Genomic DNA, 25,570 nt, shown 5'->3' on the forward strand with positions numbered 1-25,570 from the left:
ACTCTGGAAAATGAAAGAAACTCATGAGGTACAAACCCAGTCTGTGGGGAAAGGTACAAACCCGTCTTGAGAAGACCGCTTACCTTTGACTATCTTTGCAATTCTTGTTTAGGGGCAAAGTATACATGCAGTAATGGATCTATAAATAGAAACCTAGATGCGAACACTTTTTAAAGTCCCAGAAAAAATACTTAATGCATTTTTCCCTTCAAAATTTTTCAGGAGACCTTGAGGCTAACAAGATGAAGGATCCCGTTCAACAGCTGCTTACAGATTACCGATCTTTTATTTCTTGATGCTACTACTTAATCAGAATCTAGCAATTATTTCGTCCCTCAAACCATTTAAGGAAGTATCGCGTGCACATCTACAGCAACGCAGCAGAGCATGCGAAGTGTAACTCCTGTCCTTTGCTGCTTCAGGCTGCCGGCCACGGGGTTATCAACAGGCACTCGGGACAGGACCCGTGGTGCTCCTCTGTTTCACTGTCTCCGTGGTGTCGAGGACACACCTGCAGGTGCAGGACATAGGCAAGTTCGGCATCTGGCTCCAGCAGGTTTGGGGAAAGAACTTGGGTGGCTCAGAAAGGGGCCCTGCGGGTGCTGCCGCAGCCGGAGCCTGGAGGAGGGAGCCCGGGGGAAGGAGAGTGCCGAGGGCCACACGTGGCCTGTGGAAGGTGTCTGGGACAGGTGCACTGAGCATGACACCCTCTCCTGGGTTTAGGTCTCCACTCGACCTCCTGGAGATGTAACTTAAAAAACCTGGTGAGGGTAACAGGAATGCCGATGCCTTTAATATAAAACAGGGGAAAGGATGAAGCACTTTTCCTACGATGACAGACCCGAGACTCGGCCCATGCCTTCTACCCTTCCGAGGAGCGGCCGAGCCGCCCGTTGCAGCTCTCCGGCTGGAGCGGCGGTGGCCAAGCGCTGTCCCCGGGGCAGGTCACAACGCCAGGCACCGGAGGCACTGGCTGAGCCTTAAGGCTGCGTCTCGGGGAAGGGGGGGGACGACACACACACACACACAGACACACACACACGACACCAGCTCGAGGCTTTGTTCCTCGGTAAGAAAAATCCACGGGAAAGGATTAGTCTGAACCCTTATTGCATCTGCTTAGCTGAAGTATTTGCACGTCTATCAAAGGTCGATAAATACACCAACCGGTTCGATAAATGACATCGATGCTCCCGACACCGCTCTGCTTTCTTGGCCCGCACCAGCGCCGGGCACGGCCCGCACCCGGGCAGAACCCACGGCGGAGGCTGCCCGTGGGGTGGCGGCTGCGGCACCCCAGGGGTGGCCGAACGGCCACCCGGGGCTGCGGCGGGGACACCGCCACTGCGGGGCTGCCAGGAGCCGGGGCTGCGGGGGGAAGGCAGCGACCCGGGCCGGGGCGGTCTCGGTGTCCCCCCGCGGTGGCGGCAGCCGGGCTGCCCCTCCCCTGGGCCGCCGGCGGAGCGAGCCCCGGCTGCCCCAGCGGCTCCCCGCCGCCCCAGCGAGGCGAGGTGCTCCGCGCCGGCGGCCCGGGGGTGCCGGAGCCCACCCGCCACCCGCCCGCCGCCGCGGCTCCGCCGGCCGCACCCGCCCGCCCCGGCCCGGCTTCCTCGGGCAGGGCCCGCAGCGCCGCTTCCCGCCGCCGTCCCGCCCCGGGGAGGGGGCAGCGGCCGCCTCCAGCCACACCTGCGGCGCGGCGGCGGGCGGCGGCACCATGGCGGTGGGTGCGCGGCTGGGCGCCAAGGCCAGGGGCCGCTACTCCCGCCGCGGGGCCGGCGACGACCAGGTCTCCATCCTGCCCGGCGAGGAGGCGGCGGGGCAGGGGCAGGAGCAGCAGGAGCAGCAGCAGGAGCAGGAGCAGGAGCAGGGCGCTGCCGCCAGGAGGGTGCGCTTCGCCCTCCTGCCCGACTCCTACGAGCCGCTGCACCCGCCGCGGGCCGCCCGCAAGCGGCCCTACGGGCAGCGCCTGAGGAAGTACGGCAAGGTGAGGGCAGGGGGCGGGGGGGGCACCGGGGGTCTCGGCACGGGCTTTTCCGAGGGGCTCTCGGAAGGGCCTCTGCGTCCTGGGGCGCCGAGCTCAGCCGGGACGGGCAGGCAGCCCCCCGGGCAGGACAGGACAAGACAAGATAGTCCCCCGGGCAGGACAGGACAGGACAGCCCCCCGGGCGGGACGGGACAGTCCCCCGGGCAGGACAGGACAGGACAAGATAGTCCCCCGGGCAGGACGGGACAGGACAGGACAGCCCCCCGGGCGGGACGGGACAGCCCCCCGGGCCGGGATCAGCGCAGGGAAAAGCTGCCGGTTGGGAGCAAAAATGACACTAAGCCGATCCATGTGATGAGTGCTTTGCCCGGCTTTGTTCAGCGTTTCCCCCGGCGTCATTGCTTTGACACTGTTCCTTAAAACTTCCCACGAATTGCCCTGGTTTGGGGCGGATTTTTCCTTCTGCCCAAGTGCCCGCAGGGAAGGGCACCACCATCCCTCCCCACTCCATTGCCACCTCACCCGTTGGGTGTCCCCTGAAAATCACTGGTAGGTGTTAAAAGAAAAAAAAAAAAATACAACATGTTCTTCCTTGTGTGGCACCTGGTTGGGACCAAAATGGTTCTGTGGCTTTGCGGTGCGGAGCCGCCAGCCCTGCAGCGTGGTGGGTTGTGTGTGGCCCCCCCGGGCAGGTGCCTTTGGTTACAAAAGTGCTGTTGGGAAGCATTTGATTATTTTCCACTTGTTCGTGTCACTCAAATACAGTTAAAGTATGTCTTGGATATCTAGCAAAAAAGAGTTTTGGTGTTAGTAGGAAAAAATCCGTCTGGTGTCAGGAATCCTTTTCCTACCAGAGAGATCACAGATACCAGTACGAGACATGATTTTCTATGCATTCTTTTAAAAAACGATGATACGCTTGTGATGTCCGACACGCAGAAAATGCTGGTTAGGCTGGCAAAGTTACTCCGAAATTCACAGTGTTTACAGGTGTAAGACATACTCATGAGCTGCCTGACCAACACTACTGTTTCATAAAGAGATGAATATTTCCTCTTTCCTGATGGATTTGATGCTTCGAGTTCCCAGCACTGTGATTTCCAGTAAACCACAGCTTACACCAGTAAACCCCCATCAGCCTCCAGTCCGCCGGCTGATGGGTGCTGCTGCGTCGCAGCCATGCGTCAGTGCGCCCTCGCTGCTGTTGCTGTGTGTGCTGGTGGCATGAGGGCGTCGGGACGGCGTTTAGAGCCCAGGCCGGTTCTTGGACGCCGCGTATTCCCCTCCGTATTGCTCAGGCCACATCCCCACGGGGCAGGTTTGCCAGTTTGGCTCCGGCGGTGAGGGACGACAGGTGCGGGCCGGGTGGGTGAGCTGCGTGCGGGGCGGGAGGGAGGAAAGGGGTCGCTGGTGTGGCGCAGTGGGACGGGGGCAGGTGTGGGAAGGGAAGGCCCCGCGTCCCCTTCTCCGTCCTCGGGCTCGAGCTGCCTTTTGATTTTGCCTTCTTAACTCACATCAAGCCAGTTTCCATAGGAGTAAATACAGTGCAGTTCAGCTATGTAATGGCATGCAGTACTACTGTAATCCAGCTACCCCAGTAATCCCAGTAACATAACAGATATTGACTGGATTTCACCCATTTAAGAGTATATTCTCTGTTTCAGTGTTTTCCATATTACAAGAGATGATTTTGATCTAGTCCCCCACAATCAGCGAGTGTTACTAACAGTTAATTCCAATATTCCTCCCAAACTGACCACATTGTATTAATTCCCCAGTCACGAGCAGCCATATGAGCAAAAACGATCAAGAGTGAAACTAAAATTGGATTAAGGTTTTTAGTTTAAGTAATCTGTAGTGAGTTGTCTCTAACACAGTATACGGATGAGTTCTTAAACACATACAGACATGGAACTGGGTCAAAACATTCTTATTTTGACCAAAAAAATCTTGTTTTGACAAAGAACAAGGAAATTTCCGCAGAAGTATTCTCAGTGGTTTACTGCTGCCTTGTTCAGGACCAGTTTTAACAGCTTACATGCTTTTAGAAGATACTAACAATCTTAGAACGTGTGTGTGGGAAACATGTACCTCTACAGACTAGGTATGAACTTAAACTAATTTTATTCTTGAATAGAAGCCCATGTGAAAGCCTGGCTTCCTGTGGAGGCTGCATCCGTTCGGTCTAACTATACTCTGTGGGGGTGTGTTTCTGTATAAAAATAGATGGTAAAATGTTATTCCATGCTCAAGCCCTCATTAGCTACAGGAGAAATTAATTTTCTGGGTCAGTGATGCTGGCTGTCAGAACGATTTTATGTGAAGGTATTTTCCATCACCACTTTTTTCTTTCTTTTTTTTTTTTTTTTTTTTTTTAATCCCCTTCTCCCATCTCTCTCTGCAGAACGTCGGCAAAGCTCTGCAGAAGGGATGCCACTACTTGGTGGTCGGCCTGCAAGGATTGGCGACGGCCTATTCTGCTCCCTTCGGAGTGGCGGCTCAGGTGGCATCCTTCGTCCGCTAGCGCAGCTCCACGCACCCCACAGGGGAGGACCTGAGGACATTGCTGCTTTCTTAGGATTAAATCTGAAACCCGCACCTGAGAAACCTCTTGGACAAACATTCCCAGCCCGGAGCCCCTCCACCAGCCCCTTCTCCAGGACTGGGGGCTCTTCTCTGCAAAAACTTCCAGCGCTTTATGAAATCAGATCAGGTCTAAGAAATGCAAGGATAAGGAAATAATCTTCAATTCATTGAGCTGAAGTTTGTTCTCAGATATGAGTTGGCTTTCTAGAGCTTTGCGCTGTGTGTGGAAGGGAGCCAAGGATGGATGGAAAAGCAAGTAGATGAGGGGGAGAGAAATGAAAGAAAACAGAGGATGCAGGAGCAGGTGGGGAGGTGGAGGTCTGAGTCTGGCTAGTGAGAGGAACTGTCAGAGCAGTGGAGGAAACGGGTAACAGGGGATCAGGAAAAGATAAGTCTTTGGGGTTCTGAAGTATTTTTTTTTTTCCTTCAGAGGGTTAAGATTATGAGTATACTTAAAAATGTACCTGGATAGAGATGGATTGTGGTCTGAGACGCAGAGAGCTTTGCTGCATTGCAGCTGTTCAGTTCAAACACTAGGCATAATGAGTTTATGTCTTAAGGCCGATGCAAAAATCCAGAAAGAAAATGAGGTGTGTTTGTCTTCTGATTTGGGGGCATTAAAGGTTCACTGTGATTAGTATTTCAAACTTTTCCTCTGCTGCTGTGCAATCTGCATGTATTTTTTTGACAGAGCTGGTTTTATATCTGATATACCTGATTCTGGAAGCTGGGGCATAAGAACACCCAGTTCTGTGATGTTCGCCAGGAAAAAAAATGAATGATTAACTACGTCTGCAAAAAAAGTACATACAGCGTTTGGTATGAGAATGTACAACTGTTTGGTGTAAGAATGGGGCCACATAACCTGCCAGCTCCATCTTTGTTTCCATTTGTGGAAGTTTAGCTAGAGGATGTCAACATCAGATGGCTCGGCTCCATGGTGCGGATGGAGCAGCTTCCATGTCACACCTCCAGGGATATAAATTTTGTATTGATGACACAGAAACAAGGGGGTTGATGTGCCTTCAAAATTTTGGGGGTTTGGGGTTTTTTTCTGTCTTTTGTGGTAGAAGGAAATTATTTATTTCTCTGCTACCACTTTCTGTATTATAGATCTTTCTAGTTTTGATACTGGGTTTTGTAATCAAGGCGTTGATTTATCTGGAAAAAAATGCTGTTTGCTTTCTTTGCCTTTTTTGAACAAAGAGGTTTGCACGTCTTTGCAAGCCTCACTAATTCTTTTCAATGTAGCAGATGAAACAAAGGTGGGTTTTTTATTGCTCTTTTCTAACTGGACTGTAAATAAAAGTAATGTGGTCCATGTCATGTGTTTACCTACATGTACGAGTAGGCGCACAAAGGAGTTTCTCGGTGGTGGCCCAGGCAGCGAGGGGAAGCTGCAGTGTAAACATCCCCATGGCATTCTGCCGTGCCCTGCTGGAAGGAGCCAGTTGTAGCCCAGGCTGCATGGAAACGCACAGGAAAGGCAGGGTGGGGAGATGAGGCTGCAGAGGATCTAGGGTTGGGGTAGGAATAGCCACAAAGGGATTTCAGTCATTGATTTCATGCCTTTGGTTGTTCCTCTTGAGCTTCCTGGTGGGGACAGATTCTATCCCTTCAATCTGCCCCACCAGCATGCCAGAGGGTGTTGATAACTGCTGTGTCTTGCAATAAGAACAGAGCTGTCCTAACATCCCCGTGCCACGCCAGCCTGTATATTTTGGGATTCACTACAGATTTTTTTACAACACTCTATGTTTTACAGTGCTTTTACAACATGAATCATTAGAGCTTTTTTTTAAATGACTAAAGCAGTGCAGGGGGAGATTTGTGTCTCCATTCTTCTGTGAGAAAGGAGTGTCCGTCTATTTGTCCCTGTGTCCTCCAAGTGGAAAGGCTGCTCCCTTGTTGCAATTGCAACACCCAGGGTCCAACCCATTCAATGCAGGGACTTTCCACAAAGGTAAACATGAACTTCAGCTCATGAACCGCTTGCTCAGCACAATTGTTGCCACTGATTTTTGCCTGCTAACCTATGGTCTCTGCCTACCGGGAGCAACTTTAAGGGAGTAACGCGGTTGCTACCTATGCAGAACCCAAATGATATGTAAATGGTGCTTCTGTGTGAGCCTGAGAAAAGAAAAGCTTGATGCATACTGGTGAGTCAGCTTCTGCTGAACAGTGTTTCTAAAATAGACCAAAAACGAAGAGGAGAAAGATAAAGTAGGCAAGTAACCTATGCTGTTGCTATAAAACAGCTGGTGATTTGTGCCAGCCTATTTTCCTTCCTCAGAATGAATTGATGGTTCTCACTGAGGCTACCAATTAGTGCTGCTTATCAGTTCTCCTTGAGCAGTAATTTACTCCTCAGCTGGTGGAGTGAATTTGTGAGGCCAAACCTTGGCCTGAGGGTTTGCTGCTCTCTTCAGCAGCCCCAGCTGACAACAGCAGTGTCTAGAAAATCTGAATCGGGGCAGAGGCCTGAGGTTTGATTTTCTTTCAGCGGGATAGATGGCAGAGGGCTGTAGTTCCTGTCAATCACGGCAGCATCCCTGCTGCGCCAGGTCTGGCTTAGCCATCACGCAAACAGGTGGGACAGGGCAGGTCCTGCAGCGCTGTTGCTAAATGTTGTCTCAGTGACATAATAGGTGAGGAAATATACCCCACCTAGCTCAGCATCGGGCAGCAATCCTGCTGAGCTAGCAAGAGATGGCAACCTCCACCTGAAGTAGAGCTGTTGTGCTAGGAGTTTGCAGGTGACCCGGAGGAGAGGCTGGTGCCGGCGTGGAGGCTGGGCTCGCCGGGGCAGCCCTGACGGCGTGCCAAGCCAGGAGGGCAGCCCAGGATTCACCTGCAGCTTCTGCACGGGCTTCACGTGCTCTTGATGAGGCTGGCTTTGGAGGAGCCACCCCAGCGGAGAGAGCTGTCAACCCACAGGCACAGGCCGGCTCCTTATTAAAATGGGTTCGCCTGGTGCCTTTGAGGAACAAACCAGGCGTTTGACCCTCTAGTAGACAAAGGTGGGATGTGGCAGATATTACGGTACAGCGGGCACGAGGGGAAGCTTTGATGTTTGAGCTGGATGAAATACGTTCCTCCCTTCAGGCACTTGCTTGGCACCTCTGCCCACCACTTCACCTTGCAAGTTTTTGTTTTCAGCGGTGTGCTGTTGTGCTACCCAGTGTGTGTCCCCAGGTTTCCACCCGCCTTTCACCATGTCCTATAACAAACAACAGGATAAATAAGTTCAGGAAGTTGACTACATGCAAGCGTGGCAAGAAGCAGTCAACTGGTCCAGGCTTCTCTCAGGAATGAACTCCACTAACGTGACAGCCTAGCAAGTCGCTTTTAAATTAAATCCCTGGCCATTCCTAGTGCCTGTTCGGTGAGTCACAGAGCAGTATAAAGCTTATTTCTGTTGGTTTTCCAGGGCATTCAATTACTATCGGGCTTACCGTAGGCTCTGAGGAAATGGCAGAGCTATTGTCCTTTGTCCTGCGAGGTTAGCACAAGGAAGCCCTCTTGCACAGCTTGCTTTTGAAGTGCTGTAACTGAAGAGAGCCGTACCACGCCACACCGCGTCACTTCGGTGCTTTGCCAGTCCCCGGCCAAGGCTCCCTTCAGGGATGAACGACCTTTCTGTCTTCTGCCGGTCTGCAAGACTGGCAAGAGGGCAGGTTTTGCACTGGGGTGCTGTAAAACCAGTTCTCTCTTTTTCTGTACCCCGAGCCCCTTGTTAGCTAGGCACTGGCCTCTTCTGAGACAAAACTGCTCCTAAAATGTGTACCAAGCTGCTGCAGTTAGCTGTACAGAGTGCGCTTTGGAAATAGTTTTTCTTCAAAAAGCAACAGAGACCCTAAAAAGGTTGTAGATTAATGAAGATAATTAAATTAAAAGAAAGTAAAGGAATAAAATTCTCCTTTCATTCTCTTCATAGGAAGTAGTATCAGGCTGCCGGGCCTGTTTGGGGGTGAAGTCTAGCCTGAGCTCAGGGAGGGCAATGCTCCTTCCTAAATCCCGCGTCGCCTGCGAGGAGAGGCTCAGGGCTCCGGCTTTGTTCAGCTGCAGGAGGGAAGACTTTGGAGGGACCCAACAGCAGCTTTTCAAGACCTAAGAAGGCATTGCCAACAAGATGGAGCCAGGCTCTTTGCTGAGGTCTGCAGCCAGACAGCAAGAGGCCATGGCCATAAATTGAAACTGGGGAGTTTCCAGCCAGATACGAGGTGGGGAAAACCCAGTAATACGGTAATTAAGCATGAGAAGAGGTTAGTTCAGGAGCCTGGGGAGCGTCCGGCCCTGGGGGCTCTCACGGCACATGACTGCACAAAGTGGAGAGCAGCCTGGTGTGAATTCCGTGTTGACCCTGCTGTGAGCAGGGGGCTGGAGGATAAACCTCCTGGGTCCTTGGTCCGGTGGGTGGATTCTGCCAGGAGAGGCAGAAAGCTTATATTTACCTACTGTATGGAGATGTAAGAGACTGACATCCTCACTCTTGCTAAAAACCCAGACACTAAGAGTAAAGCTTTGCTAGGAGCGCCTTGGGAAGGTGGCAGCGCGAAGCACCTGAGGAGCAGTCTGGCCCCCAGCAAAGTTTCCACCGCTTCGCACTTTACCGGCTGAAAGGCGATTGTCCTTTAGTGCCATCTCCTGGGAAAAAATCAGATTTCCAGCCTTGTCAGCTTGCCTCCTTGTGATTCATCTCCTGCAGGGATTTCCCGTCCTCCCGGAGGCTGGCCTCCCGGTTTGTCCACACCCATCGTCAGGATGCTGGGTCCCAGCAGTGGCATGTGCGTCTCCATATACCAGTGTTTTCTACCCAGAGCCTCCTGTAAGCACGTGTTTCAATAAAGCCGTAGAACACTGTTCTTGAGCTGGTTTTTTTTTCCTTCAACACATGAAACTGCATTACGCTTTGTCCCGAGGTTCTTGCTGTACCTTAGAAACGTTCATTAAGGATGCTTCAGTGGAGGGACAGGGATGAACCACGGCCACTTCTCGCTTCTGAAGGTCATCCTCCACTGGAGGGATCACAACTGCTTGAGGCAGGACATGTGATTTCAAATGCAGGAGGAATGGAGGTCGGCAGGCTGGAATGACCTCCCCCAGGAGCTGCCTTGGACCCCAGCTCCAGCACGCCGTGTGTACTTGCCTCCTGATACTTTGGAATCCCCCTGTCTGTGCTGCCCATGAAGGAATCCTTGTTCCTTGCTTTCCTGGGACGCTAAGCTAGCATCAGACTGTTTTTTCAGCTGTGGCTGAATCACGGCATGGACTTGCCTGCCCTTGGTGAATCCCATCCTTCCCCATGATGGCTGCTGAACCATAGCTGCAAAAGTGCTTGTGCTGCAGAATAAATGCACTGCTCCCCGGTAAAGCCTCTCCTCTCATCCTTACCTGCTCTCCCAGATGACATGCAGCTCTACCCTGACTATTCAGACTCCTGAAGCTGCCTGGCGGGTATTATATTCACCTGGAGAATTGCATTTACAGAACATTGGGAGAACTTGTAATGCTAAATTAAAATTAAAATGGTAATTTAATTTTATTGGTTAAAATTTTAATGAAATCTAAAAAAATTAAATTAGCCTGTGTTAGTTAATACTGGGACGAACATTTGCCTGGAATAACCATTTCTGTATTGTCTTGGTGAATTTAAAGAGACTGAAGTTTCCCATTTGACTGGAGGAAAAAGAAAAATTTCAATTCATCTTCCTATATGACTGGACAGTGAACAAAGCAGTCTACCAACCTGCCTGGGTTTTTGGTATTATGCTTCTCTGTGTAGAAAAAATCACACACACACACAAAATCCCTTTATCTCATTGCTCTGGCTCCATTAAAAGGCATTTATCATTAATGGCTCTATTTTAAATTCTATCATCGCCAATTATTCATCTGAGATTTTTCCATACATGAATTTCACTTGGCTCATTTCTAGTGCATGACTCACTGAACTCTGATTTCTTTGAAGATTTTAAGAGGAAACAGCAATGCTTTTATCCTCCTCTCCTCTCTATGAAGATCTTTTGAATTTATTGTTTGTTCTAAGTTTGGAAGAAGGATATAACTTGTGTGGGTGTAATATAATTTTCATCATATCTTGTTAAAATCAGCATAGGATGACTGCATGCTTGGCCACGTCATCTCCGCGTCCCTGCCTTTTGCTGAACTATCAGATTCACTGGAAAAATAACTGGCATATCCCTGGTGTGGTCATTTAACCCTATTCCTTCACTGAGACAAGCCCAGCCTGCATTTAGCTCCGTCCTAACACTCTGTCACCTATTCTAGGCAAGCATTTTGCTGTCTTTGTTACTGGATTTTTATTTATTTTTTTTTTTAATGCCCATCCAAATCTCCACCTCAGGGTGATATTTTATGCCTTTCCAAAGTACAGCACTGTGCACATACTGAAGACCTACAAGACCCTAGTCACTTGTCTTTTTTTTAGTGGAAGCAAGTAAGATCTTTCAACTCCTTCCTCATCATTCATCTTAGACCTCTGGTTGAGCCGCTGCTACAAGAGAGTCCAGGTTTAACTCTAGAAGAATTATCTCCAATTGCCTACTGCATCTGAAGGCAGGGATGTCACTACTTTCCCCATAGTATTTGTTCCACCTGAAAATGTGTCATGTGGATGCTTCTGAGCAGACACCATGGGTTTTTTTCAAGATAGGCCAGCATCTCCCGCTTTCATGACTGAGAGTGCCCAGCCCCAGTTTGCTGTGGGACCGACACTGCAAATCCTTCATCTGATCAGACACATTTTAAGGAGCCTGAGGCAAGAACCTGGTCCAGAGAATTTGAGCATAACTGTCCTGAAGTCTGATGAAGTTCTAAGCAGTTGAAAACACAGTCACTTCCTTTTACCCTGCCCGCTCTGGCTACAGCAAACAGAATTCTGTCACATGAGATGCTGCGTTTGGACTGTAGCAAAAGCAATACCTGCATTTTGTCTGCATGGCTCTGTTCACATTGCTTTACAGCAGCAGGAGTTGGTGGCTGCTAGGTAAGCACAGGTGTACCTGGGATGGAGGATTAAACAAACCTGCGGGTCAAGCTATTTACTGGAGGCTTTCTGAGGTGCCTGGTGTATGGATGAACAGGGCTTTCTTCCAAGGCTGCAGCCTTAGACCTGAAATGCTAAGCCACAACCGTGCTCTCTGCAGCTATTTTTGATTTTACATTCCTTGTATCACAGCAGGAGAGGAGAGATTATGCAGATGCTGCCGCCTTCTGTTACTCCTCTTTAAGCTCTTTCACACCATAGTCTCCAAGAAAAGTCAGGGCTGAATGTGACAGCTGCTTCTTGGGCCTGGGCTGAACAAAATCTCACTAGGCTCCAAGCTGGTAGATTTAGAGAATGAAAATGTAAGGTCCTTCTTGGATTTGGAAAGAAATTTTTCTCTAAATTAATATGCAATTGTTAGCAAAGCTGTTATTTCTGAATTTAGCTAGTCCTTAACTAGTCAGTTTAGTCCTTCAAACTGAAAGAATCTGGTTTTGTATACCATTGTGCTGCCTGTAATGTGTAATTAGGGAGGAGCTGTAGCAATTCACACCACCATCACGCTATATAGGTCCATACTTCTCCAAATTCTCATGCCAGCAAAATATGTATACACTCCAGATCTATTTTCTCTCGCACCCAGAAGAAGGGAGCAAGCAATAAATCACCCTAATTTTTTTCCTTTATTCCAAATCCTGTCATTCTGATGCCTTGTAGACCAAAGTTCAGAGGGCAAAGGCTTTCTGCATTTTGTGATTTGCACAGCAGAGCAACACCAGTACTTGAGAAATCAGAGGAGACAGTTACTTACTTTTGCCTTAAGCTTGTGAAAATAAGCATGAATGTTCATCAGGAGTGCCCATGCTTTTTAAAAACCTTGTGGCCAACATAAATAATATTTTTTTTTTTCATTTCTTGCATTTGATGCATTGCTTTTATTGTTAGATTCTAAAACCAGTTTGTGGTTTTGTGTTTTTATCCCTTTAGTACTTACGTTAATTTGTTTTGATTCATGCTTGTAAACACTGCTTATCAGGCGGTGCTTACTAATTAGGCAGTCACTGCAGTTTTGTTGAACATTTGCTAATACATTAGATGCCTGGCTCTCCTTACAGTGTTTTTCTGCTCCTGCGGGTGCAGTTGCAGATTAAAGATCTCCATGTGAATTAAATTAAATTACAAAATATTGACTCCATATTAAATGAGAAGATTAACAGTTATCAAAGAGCGCAAGGGGCTCTCAAAGCGGCGTTAAGAAGGGGTTTCAAATTATGTGGAAGGTGAGCAGGTGGCACACTGTCTCTGCACGTGCCTCCCATGCAGTCCAACAGCAGCACAAGGCTCTGCTCATCAATAATCTCCAGAACAAACTGGGCTTGTTCAGGGGGAAATTCAAAATAAACACCAGTCCTGCTTATTCTTAGTGTTGTGTCCTACTTGTAGAAGCAGAAAGGTCTCAAAAACAATGACTGGCATTTAGGGCATGATTTAAACAGCAGTGTGTTGAGCAAGAGGGCACAAGGGTTGCCCTCTCTCCTGTCCTTTCCCAAAGCTAATGTTATCAGAAACCTTCACCCCCAAATCAGTCAGTAAAATGGGAATAACAGGGAGCAATTACCCAAGGTGGCCAGGAGACCACTCAAGTAATACTGAGCATCCTGATGTGGAATGTTCATTTCACTCCCTGCTGCACCACAGGTGGTCTGGTAGACTGCTGGTGTCCCTGCACTGCTGCCGGCCCAGCACACCCTCCCCAAAAGAAGCAGGCAAAGACATCTGCAACAAAATCAGGTTTATCTCCATTCTGGCCTACAGCAATGACTGTGCCCCCCCGCTCGGGCAGATGATGTCTGTCTCTTTTGTGCTGTTTGCTTCATGCTTTCATGTCCACAATCATATCGTGAACCTTTTGATTGAGGGCTCCTCCATGGACTCCCTTCTCACCCATGAGTAAGATCAGGGCTCTGGGGGTCTTGCCAATACAGATGGATCTGCTGTCACTGCCTTTGCTTCTGACATCCAGCACGTTGCCTTCATCCACCAGCAGGCTGTCACAAATCACACCACACTTTTTGCCAGCTACAGTGATTCCCGTTAGCAGGAACATTTTCTGATCCTGACTTGTGATCAAGCCCCCTTCTTGAGGCGAGATGGCTGCGAGGAGCCCCCCTGGCTTGGCCACCCACACACACTTGCTGCCAGAGGCCCCAAACAGCCCCATCATCAGCGTTCCTGCCCGCCGGGATGCCACTGACATAGTACTTCCAGCAACCCATGGCAGCTGGGCTGTCCGAACCGCTCAGGAACGCCCAGCGCCAAGCTTCCCCATCTTCTGCCTGCCAGGGCTTTGGTCTCGGCACACTGATCCTAAAATTTTAGATGCGTGAGTTTGGCCAGATTCCTGCAAGGGGGAGCTGGGGGAAACCAACAGCCCAGGCTCTTGCTTTGCCTGTGAGGTGGGATGTGTGATGGCAGCGGCGTTCACCGCTCCCGCCCGCGCCATGGCCTCCCACTGGCCTGGCATGACTCCCACCCGCGCCACGGCATCCCCCCGGCCTGGCGTGACTCCCACCCGCGCCACGGCATCCCCCCGGCCTGGCGTGACTCCCACCCGCGCCACGGCATCCCCCCGGCCTGGCGTGACTCCCACCCGCGCCACGGCATCCCCCCGGCCTGGCGTGACTCCCACCCACACCATGGCGTACCCCCGGCCTGTCATGCCTCCTGCCGCGACCCTGCAATGGGGGGACCCTCTCGGCGGGGCCTGGCGAGTTTGCAGGGAGGCGCCGGCGCAGGGGGCACCCCGGGGCGGCCAAACCCCACGGGACCCCCCAGCCTCGGCGCTGCCCCCCGCGCCGGCCCTTCGCCACCCCTTCCCCCTTCTCCCCGCCGAGCCCGCCCTCTCCCGGCGACGCTGCTCCGAGCGACCGCCCGGCCGCCAGGAACGCGCGGCTGCGGCCTCCCTGCTGCCGTGCCGGGCGCCGCCAGCGCGGCCTTTCTCCCACCGGAGGCCGCGGAGGCCGGGGCGGGCGCGGCCCGCTCGGCGCGTTGGGCCGCGGGGGGGCGGCCGCCAGCCCTCGACCCGCCTCCGCCCGGCCCCTCCGGCCCCACGCCGCCGCCGCGGCCCAGTCGCCATGAGCGGGGCGCGGGGCGCGCTGGGCCCCTGGCTGCGGCCGCGGCCGGGCTGGCTGTGGGGGGCGGCGGCGCTGGCGGCGCTGGGCGCCTTGCTGGGGGCCTGGCGCTGGGCCGGCGGGCGGAGGCGGGCGCGCCGCCGCCTGCAGCGGGTGGGGACGGTGTTGAACCTCTTCGTGTACCCGGTGAAGTCGTGCCGGGGGATGGCGGTGGCGCGGGCGCAGGTGACGCCGATGGGGCTGCGCAGCGGGGAGCTGCGGGACAGGTACGGCGGGGAGGCGGGGGGCCCGGGCCGGCCCGTGGCGGGGGCAGGCCCCCACCGGCCGGGCTGCGGCATCGCCAGCGCTTCCCTTCAGCCCCCTGAAGGGGCACCTGCGGTGTCCGGCCCGGCCTGTGACGGTGCGGCGTGTTTCTGTCCCCCGGCGCCCTCAGGTTTTGGCTTGTGACGAAGGAAGATGGGCACATGGTCACCGCTCGCCAGGAGCCGCGGCTGGTCCTCGTTTCTGTCGGCTGTGAAGATGGGCACTTGACCTTGGAGGCCCCCGAAATGCAGAGGCTGTGCGTGCCCGTGAAGGTCCCCAGGAAGAATCGCGTGCTGAACTGCAGGTACTGAAGAAGGGGGGTTTCTCTCCCTTCTCTCTAAATACTGCCTCGCATACACGCTTTGCTTTTCAAGATCGTGTGTTAGTTTGCGTTTTCCTACACAGAAATTAGAGGGTGAAAGTTGGGTGGTGCTGCTGCTTCTCTGCATGGGTCTGCGTCCCCATCTGCGTGATGGGGGGAGGCTTCAGAGCAGGGCCTGTACTGGCAGGACAAGGGGTAATGGCTTTAAACTAAAAGAGGGTAGGTTTAGATTAGACATAAGGAGGAAATTTTTTACGATGACAGCGGTGAGGCACTGGCACAGGTTGCCCAGAGGAGCTGTGGATGCCTGATCCCTGGAAGTGCTCATGAGGCAGGTTGGACAGGGCCTTGGGCAACCTGGTCTCATGAAAGGTGTCCCTGCCTGTGGCAGGGGGTTGGAACTAAGTATCTTTAAAGGTCCCTTCCAATCCAAACCACTGTGTGATTCTGTGGAATTCTCTGCAGCGTGTTATACAGGAGGCCAGAGCTGATTGTTGCAACAAAAGAGCTGGTCTTAATCTGCTAAACACTGGTGGAAACAAATCTTGAGAAAAGATGACACAGTATTCAAAGACCATATGTTATACATCAGCCAAATGAACAGTGATCTTGGGTGGGCAACTGCATCTCAGCCTGAGTCATGCATATTGGTAATTCTTGATCACCACTAGTATATGCACCAGCATTATTTGGATACATGCTGGCCATTTGGAATTAGTGAGATATCGGAGTTTGGATTCCCTCACCTCTGTGTGCAGGCGTTTAACTGAGGTGCCTAAATTAAAAACTTGATTGCCCAAGGCTCGCTCTGTGGTCAAGGGGAAGGACAGGCATCCCCAGAGAGCCGGTCATTCCCTGTAGGTGCTATCTCAAAGGGGTTTCAGGTGAACAGGTTGCAAACATAGTCATTTAGCTGTGTGCTTAGAGCTTCGGTGTGTAAATGCAGGCCTAGTTATTTTATCCATGTATTGAAATCCATATGGGAAAATTGCCAGGGAGAAGCAGGAAGCCTTTTCTCTGCTGAAATGTCAATTAGCATGTAAAACTAGTAACTGTTAATGGTGTTAGCCCCTACAAAGATACCGATAAGTGTTTTTTCTTTGGGTAGCAGAGAAGGTTAATGTGTCAGCTGCTATTAAGAGACTGCTGGAAAGGAACTGTGTTTGCTAGCTTTTAGCATAAATGTGTTGCTGTGGAAATCCATGGTCAGCATAGCTTAGTATCTCTGTTTATACAAGGCAGGTGCAAGTTACAAATTATAGCATTTCCTATGGAGAAATAGGACTTAAAGTCTTAAAGATCTGCTTATAATGCCTACATGTTAACCAATGGCGTAGACTACAAAAACATGCGGTTTTCAAGCTGTTATTTTTCTAAAATTTTTTGTGCCGTTAGAAAAATATTTAGGGTAAATAAATTTCAGTAATGAAAAATTGTCTTGGATTTTCCAACTTCAGATCTCAGTGATTTGTTTTTCTTTTTTATTATTTTTTTCCTTTCTTTGTTTTAAAATTGCTAGAATTTGGGAATGCAAATAAGCAGAAGTTAGATGCGTGTAAATGGACTTTAAAAATAACAGAGTTGTCTGGTTTTGTAGGGAGTGTCATAGGTTGTGGAATTAGTAATACCCATAGCTAAACATTGCTTTGTACTTCACAGGAAGAATCCTGAGATTTTGTGTGACTGCCGTGCTTAAACAATTTACCATTTGTCAGCTCAAGGCAGATTCTTTCTGATCCATTCAGCCATTTGTAAGAATGAGGTTTGAGAGTAGTACTATGTTCAGCCAGACGAAGATTTGGCTTTTGCTCCTAGTTTCTTGCCTTCCAGCTTGGGAGTGGGAGTAGCTCTCTTACTGCACAGTACGCTCTGCCAGCAAGGCCCTCTGCATGGACTTGTATTTGCCTTCAGACTGGTGCCAGCTCGTGCCCGGGAGTTCGGAGCTAAGGCAGTGCAATAGCGTGTCTGGCTCCAAAGGCTGTGCAGATGCTGGTCTTTAAAGCTGTCAAGTCCGGTTGCAGATTTTAATGTGGATATTGAAAAAGCCTGTGTTTGAGGAGGTCAAATGTAGGACTGAAGCCATTGTGTAGGTACAGTTTCTATCTGTGCAGATGTTAGAGGGTTTCTGTAGCCCTCTGGTTAAGAAGCCTCATGTTCATTTGTGCCCTTTGTCTGTATGTGTTGCAATACTTAAATCACATTATCCCTATTCCACCGAGTGCTCAGGGTAGATCTGCTTCATGGGTAGGAAACAGTAGTGTTGGAAGCTCTAAGACTCTCACCTCTGTTGTCCTGCCAGCCAGAAGGCACACAGGGAATGAGAGAATGGAGGGAAGAGAAAGGCGGTTGAATGTTGTCTGGGGCAATGGCACTTAATCCCAACCTGTGACACAAGAGTTGATACAGGGATCCCAACAAACAGAGCAGGGACATTGCTGCCAGCACCCTTATGATTCATCTCTCTGCCAGCTGAGTGAAGGAGGGCTCCTAGGAGCTGGGCTCAGGCTAGATGGACTGCCAGGGCATCTCTGTGCTTTAAACTGTCCCGGATATGATTGCAGAGGTAAACTGCAGTGCTTCTGGGTCAAAATTGCTACTGTGAAAAGAGTAGTAAAACTACTCATGATTGGTGTTGAAGTTTAATAAAAGGATGAGTTGAGGTTTACCTTTTCTTGCCAAGAAAGTGTTCGTTGTGTAAACTTGTTTGTATTCCACTGCTGTTGGCTTTTTGTGCCTCGTGGACTTTGCTTCCATTATAAACCTTTGACCACGCTTAAGGTACTAAGCTATTCTGTATGCTAAGTTTGGGCTTAAGAGTTTCAGCTCTGGCTAAATTTTTACAGCAGTAAAGTCTGGAGGAAAGTTTCCTTAACAGCTGGGGACATGCACAATTAATAACATTTACAAATGTCAGTTACAGTAACTAACCTCATCCTTTCAAACTGTCATTCGTTTTCTGAAATTAGCTACCTTTCAGTTGATTTCTGGGTAGAAATCTTTTGGTGTTGCAATCACATGCAAACAAACACAAGAGTAGACCCTTTTTTTGCTGAAAGTGTGGCCAGCAAGTAGGTTTGTGACTGGTCATTGATGTGGCAGTTAGCTCTGGGTACCTAAAGGCTACTTCTTGGCTCATTCGTTCACCAACTGGCGTCGTCCAGCCATGTCCATGTTACTTAGCTTTCAAAACAAGGTGGCCACATTTGCAGGTTGCACGCTGGGAATGATTCTCGTGCCAAATTCATAGACCTGACTTTCACCTCATTATAATCCAGGTGGTTTGTTTACTGTGTCTTGCTACTGCTATTAAAACAAGTTGTTTGCCTTTGAATAATAAGCATCCTTGACCCTTTGGCTTTCAAGCTAACTCGCTGATGCATCTTGTGACTCTTCAGGGTGTTTGGACTGGATATCCAAGGCAGGGACTGCGGAGATGAAGTGGCTCAGTGGATCACCACTTTCCTGAATTCAGAGCCGTATCGACTGGTGCACTTTGAGCCCTCCATGGTGCCAAGAAAGTCAAAGGACATAATAAAACTTTTCCGAAACACAGATGAGGTAATGAATGTTCTTTTTCTCAGAAGTACTTTCTTTTAACCATTTCCCAGCCACCCACTGAAACCTGTCCATTCTGTCATTGGTGAATGACCCCAGTTTAGCAAAGTTTAGTAGGTGTGTAGTCATGTGCTTAAATCACATGAATATTCTCCTTTTCTATGATGAGATGACTTGCTTAAATTTTACTTTAAATCTGTTGTAAGCTTTTGACCATTCACAACTAAAGAGCCTGATACTAATATTTAAAGAGTGACTATTATATTGCAGAACAGCATTCCTGTTGTGCCACAGCAAATAGAAAAAAAAGTTACATTTTTAAAGATGTTTTGATGGTTTAATCTGTGTTGCATGGAAATACTCCATTCCTTATCCCTTGTTAGGTCTAGGAGTACACTGATATAAATTGTCACCTCATATTTAAAGGAACAATGCTTAACCCAGGGGCCTGTAGTTGTGGGCCTAGGAATTAAAGTCCAGAGAAGGTTACAGATGTTTCCTCTCTCTCTTTTTTGTGGGAAAAGGCTTGAAGGTGTGATATTAGAGAAAGTTAATGGAGGTAGGGAAAGCAGGTGCTGTGCTCAGGCATCCTCGTATCACTGGAGCCACTGATGCCCTTCTTTCTGTCTGAACAACTCTCTCATGTGAAGGTGGTTTGAACTGTACCTGATGAGTATAAGCTTTTTAAGCAAATGCAAACTGTGAGTACCTTGCCTTACCGATGTGATGGTATTATCTATAGGACATCGATGTTTTGCTTGCTGTTGCACAAAGAATTCAATTAATGGACTTTTATAGATATGCATTTATTGTGTGAGGACACTGAGACCAATACAGAAGACCAGGTTTCAGCAAAAGGGATGTCAGATTAGGAGGGGTGACGTTCAGGGATCCCAGCAGGAAAAGAGGGCAGAATTATTTGTGTAATTATTTCAACACTCAACTTCTTGTGGTTGTAAAGGCATGTACAGGGGGGTAGAGGGAAGGATAATATAATAGAAAGACAGGAGGAGGGCTGTATACTAACATTATTGCCAAATTTAATTTTTTTTTTGTCTGTGGAACTAGCATATTTAGTAGTTTTCTTTTAATACTGTTCGTTGGCCGCCTTTGCTACAATGGCAGCCCTCCTGCTTCCAAGCAAATTTAGACTGACGAATGGACAGTTGCAATTTAGTATTGCTATTCTGCATGTGAAACTCCCTCTGGTGTTGTGATAGGATAGATTAATCATATAGAAAAATCCAGTTAGTTTGTTATGGTCAACCAGGTAAATTCAGCAGGTCCATAAACATCTTAAGTACATTTCATGACGTGTTCTACTGATATACTAGTTCTGTCTGTAACATCCAGAATAAATATCTGGGACATGCATACAGTATTATTTTGTAAGAAGTTGTGGTAGCTTAAATAATTTTGGTTAAGTTCTCTTAAGTAGAAGATTACTTTTACAATTTGAGCAAATGAAACTTGCCGTGGTTACTGAAGTAGGAAGGGGTATGTTATTTTACTTGTTAACCTACTTCCAGGAAAATTAAAACGTGAATGAAGCAGCCTAACGGGCAGGCTCATATGTGGCCACTGGTTCCAACATATCAGCCCTTTTGCCATTTAGTAACTTTCCTCGCGTGTTCTTACAGCAGCATTAGGATTTGTTTGTGTTTGTTTATGCAGGTTGCCTATCCTGACTGTAGCCCAGTCTTGATCCTCTCAGAAGCTTCACTGGACGATTTAAATGCCAGGCTGGAGAAGAAGGTTAAGATACAGAACTTCAGGCCAAATATTCTTGTGACAGATTGCAGTGCTTTTGAGGAGGTAAAATAACGGTCTTAAATGTCTTTTTGAAGGCTTGGTTGTGTTTCTTTGTAACTCAGTTTCCTTGTGTGATGGTGCCTACAAGGGTGAGGAAAGCTGCCAGCCTGTGATTTTTACAGCTGTATTCCAGAGAGATACAGCTGCTGCTCACATCAGTGCATATAAAAGATTGAGGGAGGAGACGGGTCTGCGAATGCTTATTTAGCTTAGCAAAGGATAAAATATGTGTATTTAAATGACAGGCTTGTTACTGAAAACTCGTCTTTTAAGTGTAAAGTAGGGAAAGCTGTGCATGCTGTAATTGATCAATTAGTGATATCACACTGTCAATTTACAAATTGTTAATTTATATTTTATAGCCTTTGGCACAGGAGTAAAACTGACCTTTGCAATACTGCAGTCTATCACTGCATCTCTGACAATATGCTAGTAGTTCAAAAAACGCTACCTAGGAAGGTATCTGGTGATGAAGTGAACTTGTAATGCTGGTGTTTATGTGTTTTTATGTCATGTTGCTATTTTTCCAAAGAATTTGCTCTGGATATATTTGATAATTTCCCAAATCTAAGAAGTTCCTAAAGTCGGAATGGGTTTTTGTCTTCCAAGAGAGGTTGCAATAGAAAGCTTGTGTAGACAAGAAGTGAAAAGTTACTTCTACTAAAAATTTTCTACCTGCAAAACTGGTGACTTAACAGACGTCACAGTTCAGATTATCATACATACAGTAAGAATAAGCTTGCTTTAGGTTCAGACAAGTGCACACTGCAGAACGGGATTTATTATTTGCATATCTTTCTTTCCAGATATAATTACTAGCTGTTCCTGAGTTGGATGAATGCAGTAACCGTAGGGTTTTCATTAGAATAGTGCCGTAATAGAACTGTACTTACTTTGAAGGTACAAGTAAAGGTACTCGTCTGGAATGATACTGCTTCTAGGAATGACTGTGGTACCCTGGCAAAAATGGTTGCATGTGGCTATGCCTAATCTCTGCATGTTTACCTTCCTTCAGGATACCTGGGAGGACATTCTCATTGGTGATGTGGAGATGAAAGGGACGGTGTGTTGTGCCAGGTAGACATTTGAGACCATTATTTTATATAGATGTATAGAGATTTATGATAAGAAGCTGTTACTGATTTGGTGCTGTCTGTCATTGCAGGTGTATTTTAACAACTGTTAACCCAGACACTGGGGTCCTGGACAGGAAGGAGCCTCTGGAAACACTGAAAAGGTTGTAAAAATACCAGTGCTTCTTAGGCTGTGGGAGTGGATTTAGGCTAGATCCCAACAGATGTTAGACTAGTGTTTTAAAAGTGGTTTGAGGTATGTGTGGGACATAATAATGCAGTGTAAAGGTCTGTGTGTATTGGCTTCCATTCTACTTTCTGCAATTCTATATAGTAAGAAAATTCAGGAAGTTTTCTCTTTTTTCTTTCAAACCTTACATTCCTTGTCTCTTTCATCTCTGCTACGATGAATGCCTGGGGTAACAGTTATTTAAGGTATTTAAAGGTCTGACTTTGCAACTTTGGCAATTCTTTTTAGAATGTCTCTTGTATGTGTATTATAGACAGATGTGTGCATACAGACAGGCTTTTCTTCCTCTATTTGAACTGCTGGGTTCTCTTAATTACAATATTTATTTGATTTTTAGTCTAGCGTAGTGGCCAAAACAGGGCATCACTGCTCATATGTCCTCTCGCTCATCACTGATATTTTGATGTTTAAAATTTGCTACCACTGATTCTAAAGGGGTGCTCTCTCTCTGCAGTTACCGCTTATGTGATCCATCTGAGCAACACATATACAAATCCAGCCCTCTCTTTGGGAGGTACTTTGCTGTTGACAGAACTGGAACGATTCGAGTTGGCGACCCTGTGTACAAGATGGTCCAGTAATGAGAGAGACTTTGATCGGAAGATGCCTTTTCACTTTGATATGCAAATTGTTTTCCCATGAACATAGTCACCAGCATAACTTTTTCTTATTCTTTGCAGTATTTTTTGTGCTACGTTCCTAAGGTGCAGGGTGGTCTTTGAGGCTGGGAAGTGCCAGTCATTTCAGATCATGTAATCTACTAGCACGCAGGTAGCAACCATGTCTTTAGTTTTTCTGGAGGCTGTGATAGAGGAAACTGATCCAAGACAGACTTCACAGCACTACTGTGGGTATCATGCCTCCTAAAATTTTATGTCAGGCTCAATATCAGAATCCAAAATCATGTACAAGGGCATGTATTACATACGTTCAGTGCCTATGAAGAACCACAGAACCAGTCATGCCAAGCATTAAGTAAATGCGTTGGTTACGGAACTGCCTTTACAAGTGAATGTGGAGTGCAGGTGGCAAGTCTCTGTGTTAGATTCCACCCTTCTTTGATCCTAATCATCTTAACCCTATCTATGTATGGAGGTACTTTTTTGCAATGTTTCTTACCCTGCAATTGTTTTCTGAAGATTGCTACTGTCTTTCAAGCTTGGAGCAAATCAGAAGGAGGATTGCGAGCTGACTGAATGCTGCTCTAGTCTAGAGGTGGAAACACTGGCTAATGATGTGTAAGGCTGTGGGTTTGTTTAGTTTATGACCTCTGCTTGATGGAGTTTGAACCGTTGATCTTTTTTCTCCTGTGAAGCATACTGTAACACCGAGGGTGTAGGGGAGTGATGCATTTGGTAACGTATCAGTAGAACTTCCAGTTTGACTGAAAGAATTAGGTGTTCGCTGTGTCAGACACTTCACGCACATTGGAGGGGAAGAAAAGCTATTGGGATGGATCTAATTCTGAGCCTGCCCCACTGAAGCTGATGCCCAGGCCAATATTGTGTGGCTCTGTGTTCATGCATAGTTCCTCTCTGGCTCAGTGCATCTCTTGCTATAGTAAGGCAGGCTGCTAAGCAGATAGTTGGAAAGCTGCAGTTTTAGGCTGAGCGTGTGGACCTCCTTGCTGGTTATGCATTTAGATCTCTGGTTGCCCCCTCCCCTGCCCCTATTACAACTAAAATGTCAGCCATTTGTAGGAGGCTGATAATTATATTTTCTGCTATATTTTATACTGCATAAAACAGAGAGGGCAGGAAACTAGTTGGATTATGGCAGCAGTACTTTAAATATTATATGACTTTTTTTAAAAAAATAAGTGAACTCCAAGACAAAAGCCAGCCATCTTTCAAATGCCTGTTGCTTTGTTGTGGATTACTAGATCTAGGAAGTGTGTTAACTAGACAAAAAGAGGAATCTAATTAAGTGTGAAGAGGGATAAATAAGACACAATTTGGTGTCTAGAGTCTTTGTTTTCTGTTATGAATATGAAACTGCAATTCTGCGGCATGTTCAGAACTCAGACCTATAAAATGAAAAGCTGTTAAGCCTTTGAGCAAATTCAGACAGAGGTATGAAGCATGAAGAAGGCATATGAGGAAGGTAGTTTTATTTGTGAGCTCAGTGTTGCTTCGAATATTCTTTTATTAGCAGAGTGCTCTGTAAGTGTTAAGTTTTTCTGTGACAGATAAGTGCCCAGTTCAGACTGCACGATGCATCTTTGTGTATTGTTATGCCTGATGCAGAAACTAGTGGGAGGAAGTAAGAGAAAAAGTGTCTTCTGAAAAGGAAATAATCCTGAAGTTCAGTTTTGAAAAGCGTATGTTAAAGATCCTTAATATTAGAAGCTGAAACCTTGGGGAATTCCTAATGGCATTATTAAGTAAAGACAGCCTGCTTAAGTGTGAGTCTCTTCATTAAGTCAAAGAAGCAGAAGGAAAAGAAAGAAGAAAAGAGCTGAAGTTTTGCCTCTAGCCAGAAAATTTTTTTTCACTGTTGTTTTAGCACCACATTAAAATTTATGTAACCTAAATTGTGTGGAATAGGCTATTGTCAATTGGGCTAATTTGGAAACGGAACTGTCTTTCCAATGAGAAACTGCATCTGCGTGCCTGGTAAGAAAGTGCCATGGATCTAAAACTGATTTATCCCTGTAAAAGCACCTTAGAAGCTAGAATCCTAAATCAGGTATGCCTCTAGTGTACACCACCTGCCACAATGACACTTAAATCAATTATGTGATGAAAGAGGGCTGTTCTGGGAAGTGGAGAGCATAACTTACAAACATTACAGTATAAATGTATTCGTATAAATGTTGAACTGCTGTAACTGTAGGAATTGTATTTGATTTTCCTAAGCTGTTCAGGAAATCGACTGAAAACATGTCAATCATCAAACACTTTTTAAAATTGTCTACTTAAAAAATGTTAATTGCTTTTTTAACTCTGGAGGGAGAAAACAAAAAGTATCAACTTCTATGAATCCAAACTCTTCTAAGGTGTAAAATTTGTGAATCTTCTTTTTTCTTTTGTTTTCTGTTTCATATTTAACTTCTGCTGTTTCCAGGTCCTCATATATAATTAACAGTGATGATTTATTTTTATTTTTTTAATTCTTATTTCTAAGTTCAGGAAAATACACAGTTAACCAGAGGAAGCTATATGCATAAGAGAACAGAACCATCAGATTTAAGTAGTCTGTTTGCAGGCTATCTTCTTTTTTCCACAGACACATGAAACTAGGTCAAAATGGGTTTGAAAGCAGAAAAGTTTGCACACTCAAGTCAACAGAAGGTCGTGTTTCCTATCTCAGGTCTCTTAAGTATAAAGCTAGAACTTTTTTTTACAGCACTTAATTGCACCAACATAATTCTTGCAGAAGACCGTCAGAGAAGACAGTCCTTGCAGGCAGAAATTTCCTGTTTGGTTTAGATTTGAGGTGGGTACATCTTCAGGCATGTCTGCCCCCCACCCCAAAAAAAAAAAAAATCCTGAGAAATATCTATGCTTCTGCATCTTAAGGAGGAAAAAAAACCTTCCAAAGCC

The 25,570-nt window shown here is 47.4% G+C and overlaps 3 protein-coding genes across 3 annotated transcripts; 2 read left to right on the top strand and 1 right to left on the bottom strand.

Moving 5' to 3' along the window:
* Positions 1-1,681: 1,681 nt before the first annotated feature.
* On the top strand, positions 1,682-5,894 carry C11H1orf115 (chromosome 11 C1orf115 homolog). Its single transcript, XM_027793126.2, has 2 exons — positions 1,682-1,984; positions 4,389-5,894. The coding sequence occupies exons 1-2, from the start codon at positions 1,715-1,717 to the stop codon at positions 4,506-4,508; spliced, it is 390 nt and encodes a 129-aa protein (XP_027648927.2). The 5' UTR covers positions 1,682-1,714; the 3' UTR covers positions 4,509-5,894.
* Positions 5,895-13,337: 7,443 nt separating this feature from the next.
* PFN3 (profilin 3) lies at positions 13,338-13,909 on the bottom strand. The gene is given in 2 exon segments (XM_013302763.3): positions 13,338-13,789; positions 13,791-13,909. Coding segments are annotated over 2 exon segments (402 nt in total). The 5' UTR covers positions 13,856-13,909; the 3' UTR covers positions 13,338-13,452.
* A 642-nt stretch (positions 13,910-14,551) lies between these two features.
* On the top strand, positions 14,552-25,013 carry LOC101921181 (mitochondrial amidoxime reducing component 2). Its single transcript, XM_055816409.1, has 7 exons — positions 14,552-14,976; positions 15,144-15,317; positions 18,731-18,893; positions 20,565-20,705; positions 21,718-21,779; positions 21,868-21,939; positions 22,480-25,013. The coding sequence occupies exons 1-7, from the start codon at positions 14,714-14,716 to the stop codon at positions 22,604-22,606; spliced, it is 1,002 nt and encodes a 333-aa protein (XP_055672384.1). The 5' UTR covers positions 14,552-14,713; the 3' UTR covers positions 22,607-25,013.
* Positions 25,014-25,570: the final 557 nt, after the last annotated feature.

The sequence above is a fragment of the Falco peregrinus genome, chromosome 11, assembly GCF_023634155.1.
Source record: "Falco peregrinus isolate bFalPer1 chromosome 11, bFalPer1.pri, whole genome shotgun sequence".
Classification (NCBI taxonomy): Eukaryota; Metazoa; Chordata; class Aves; order Falconiformes; family Falconidae; genus Falco; species Falco peregrinus.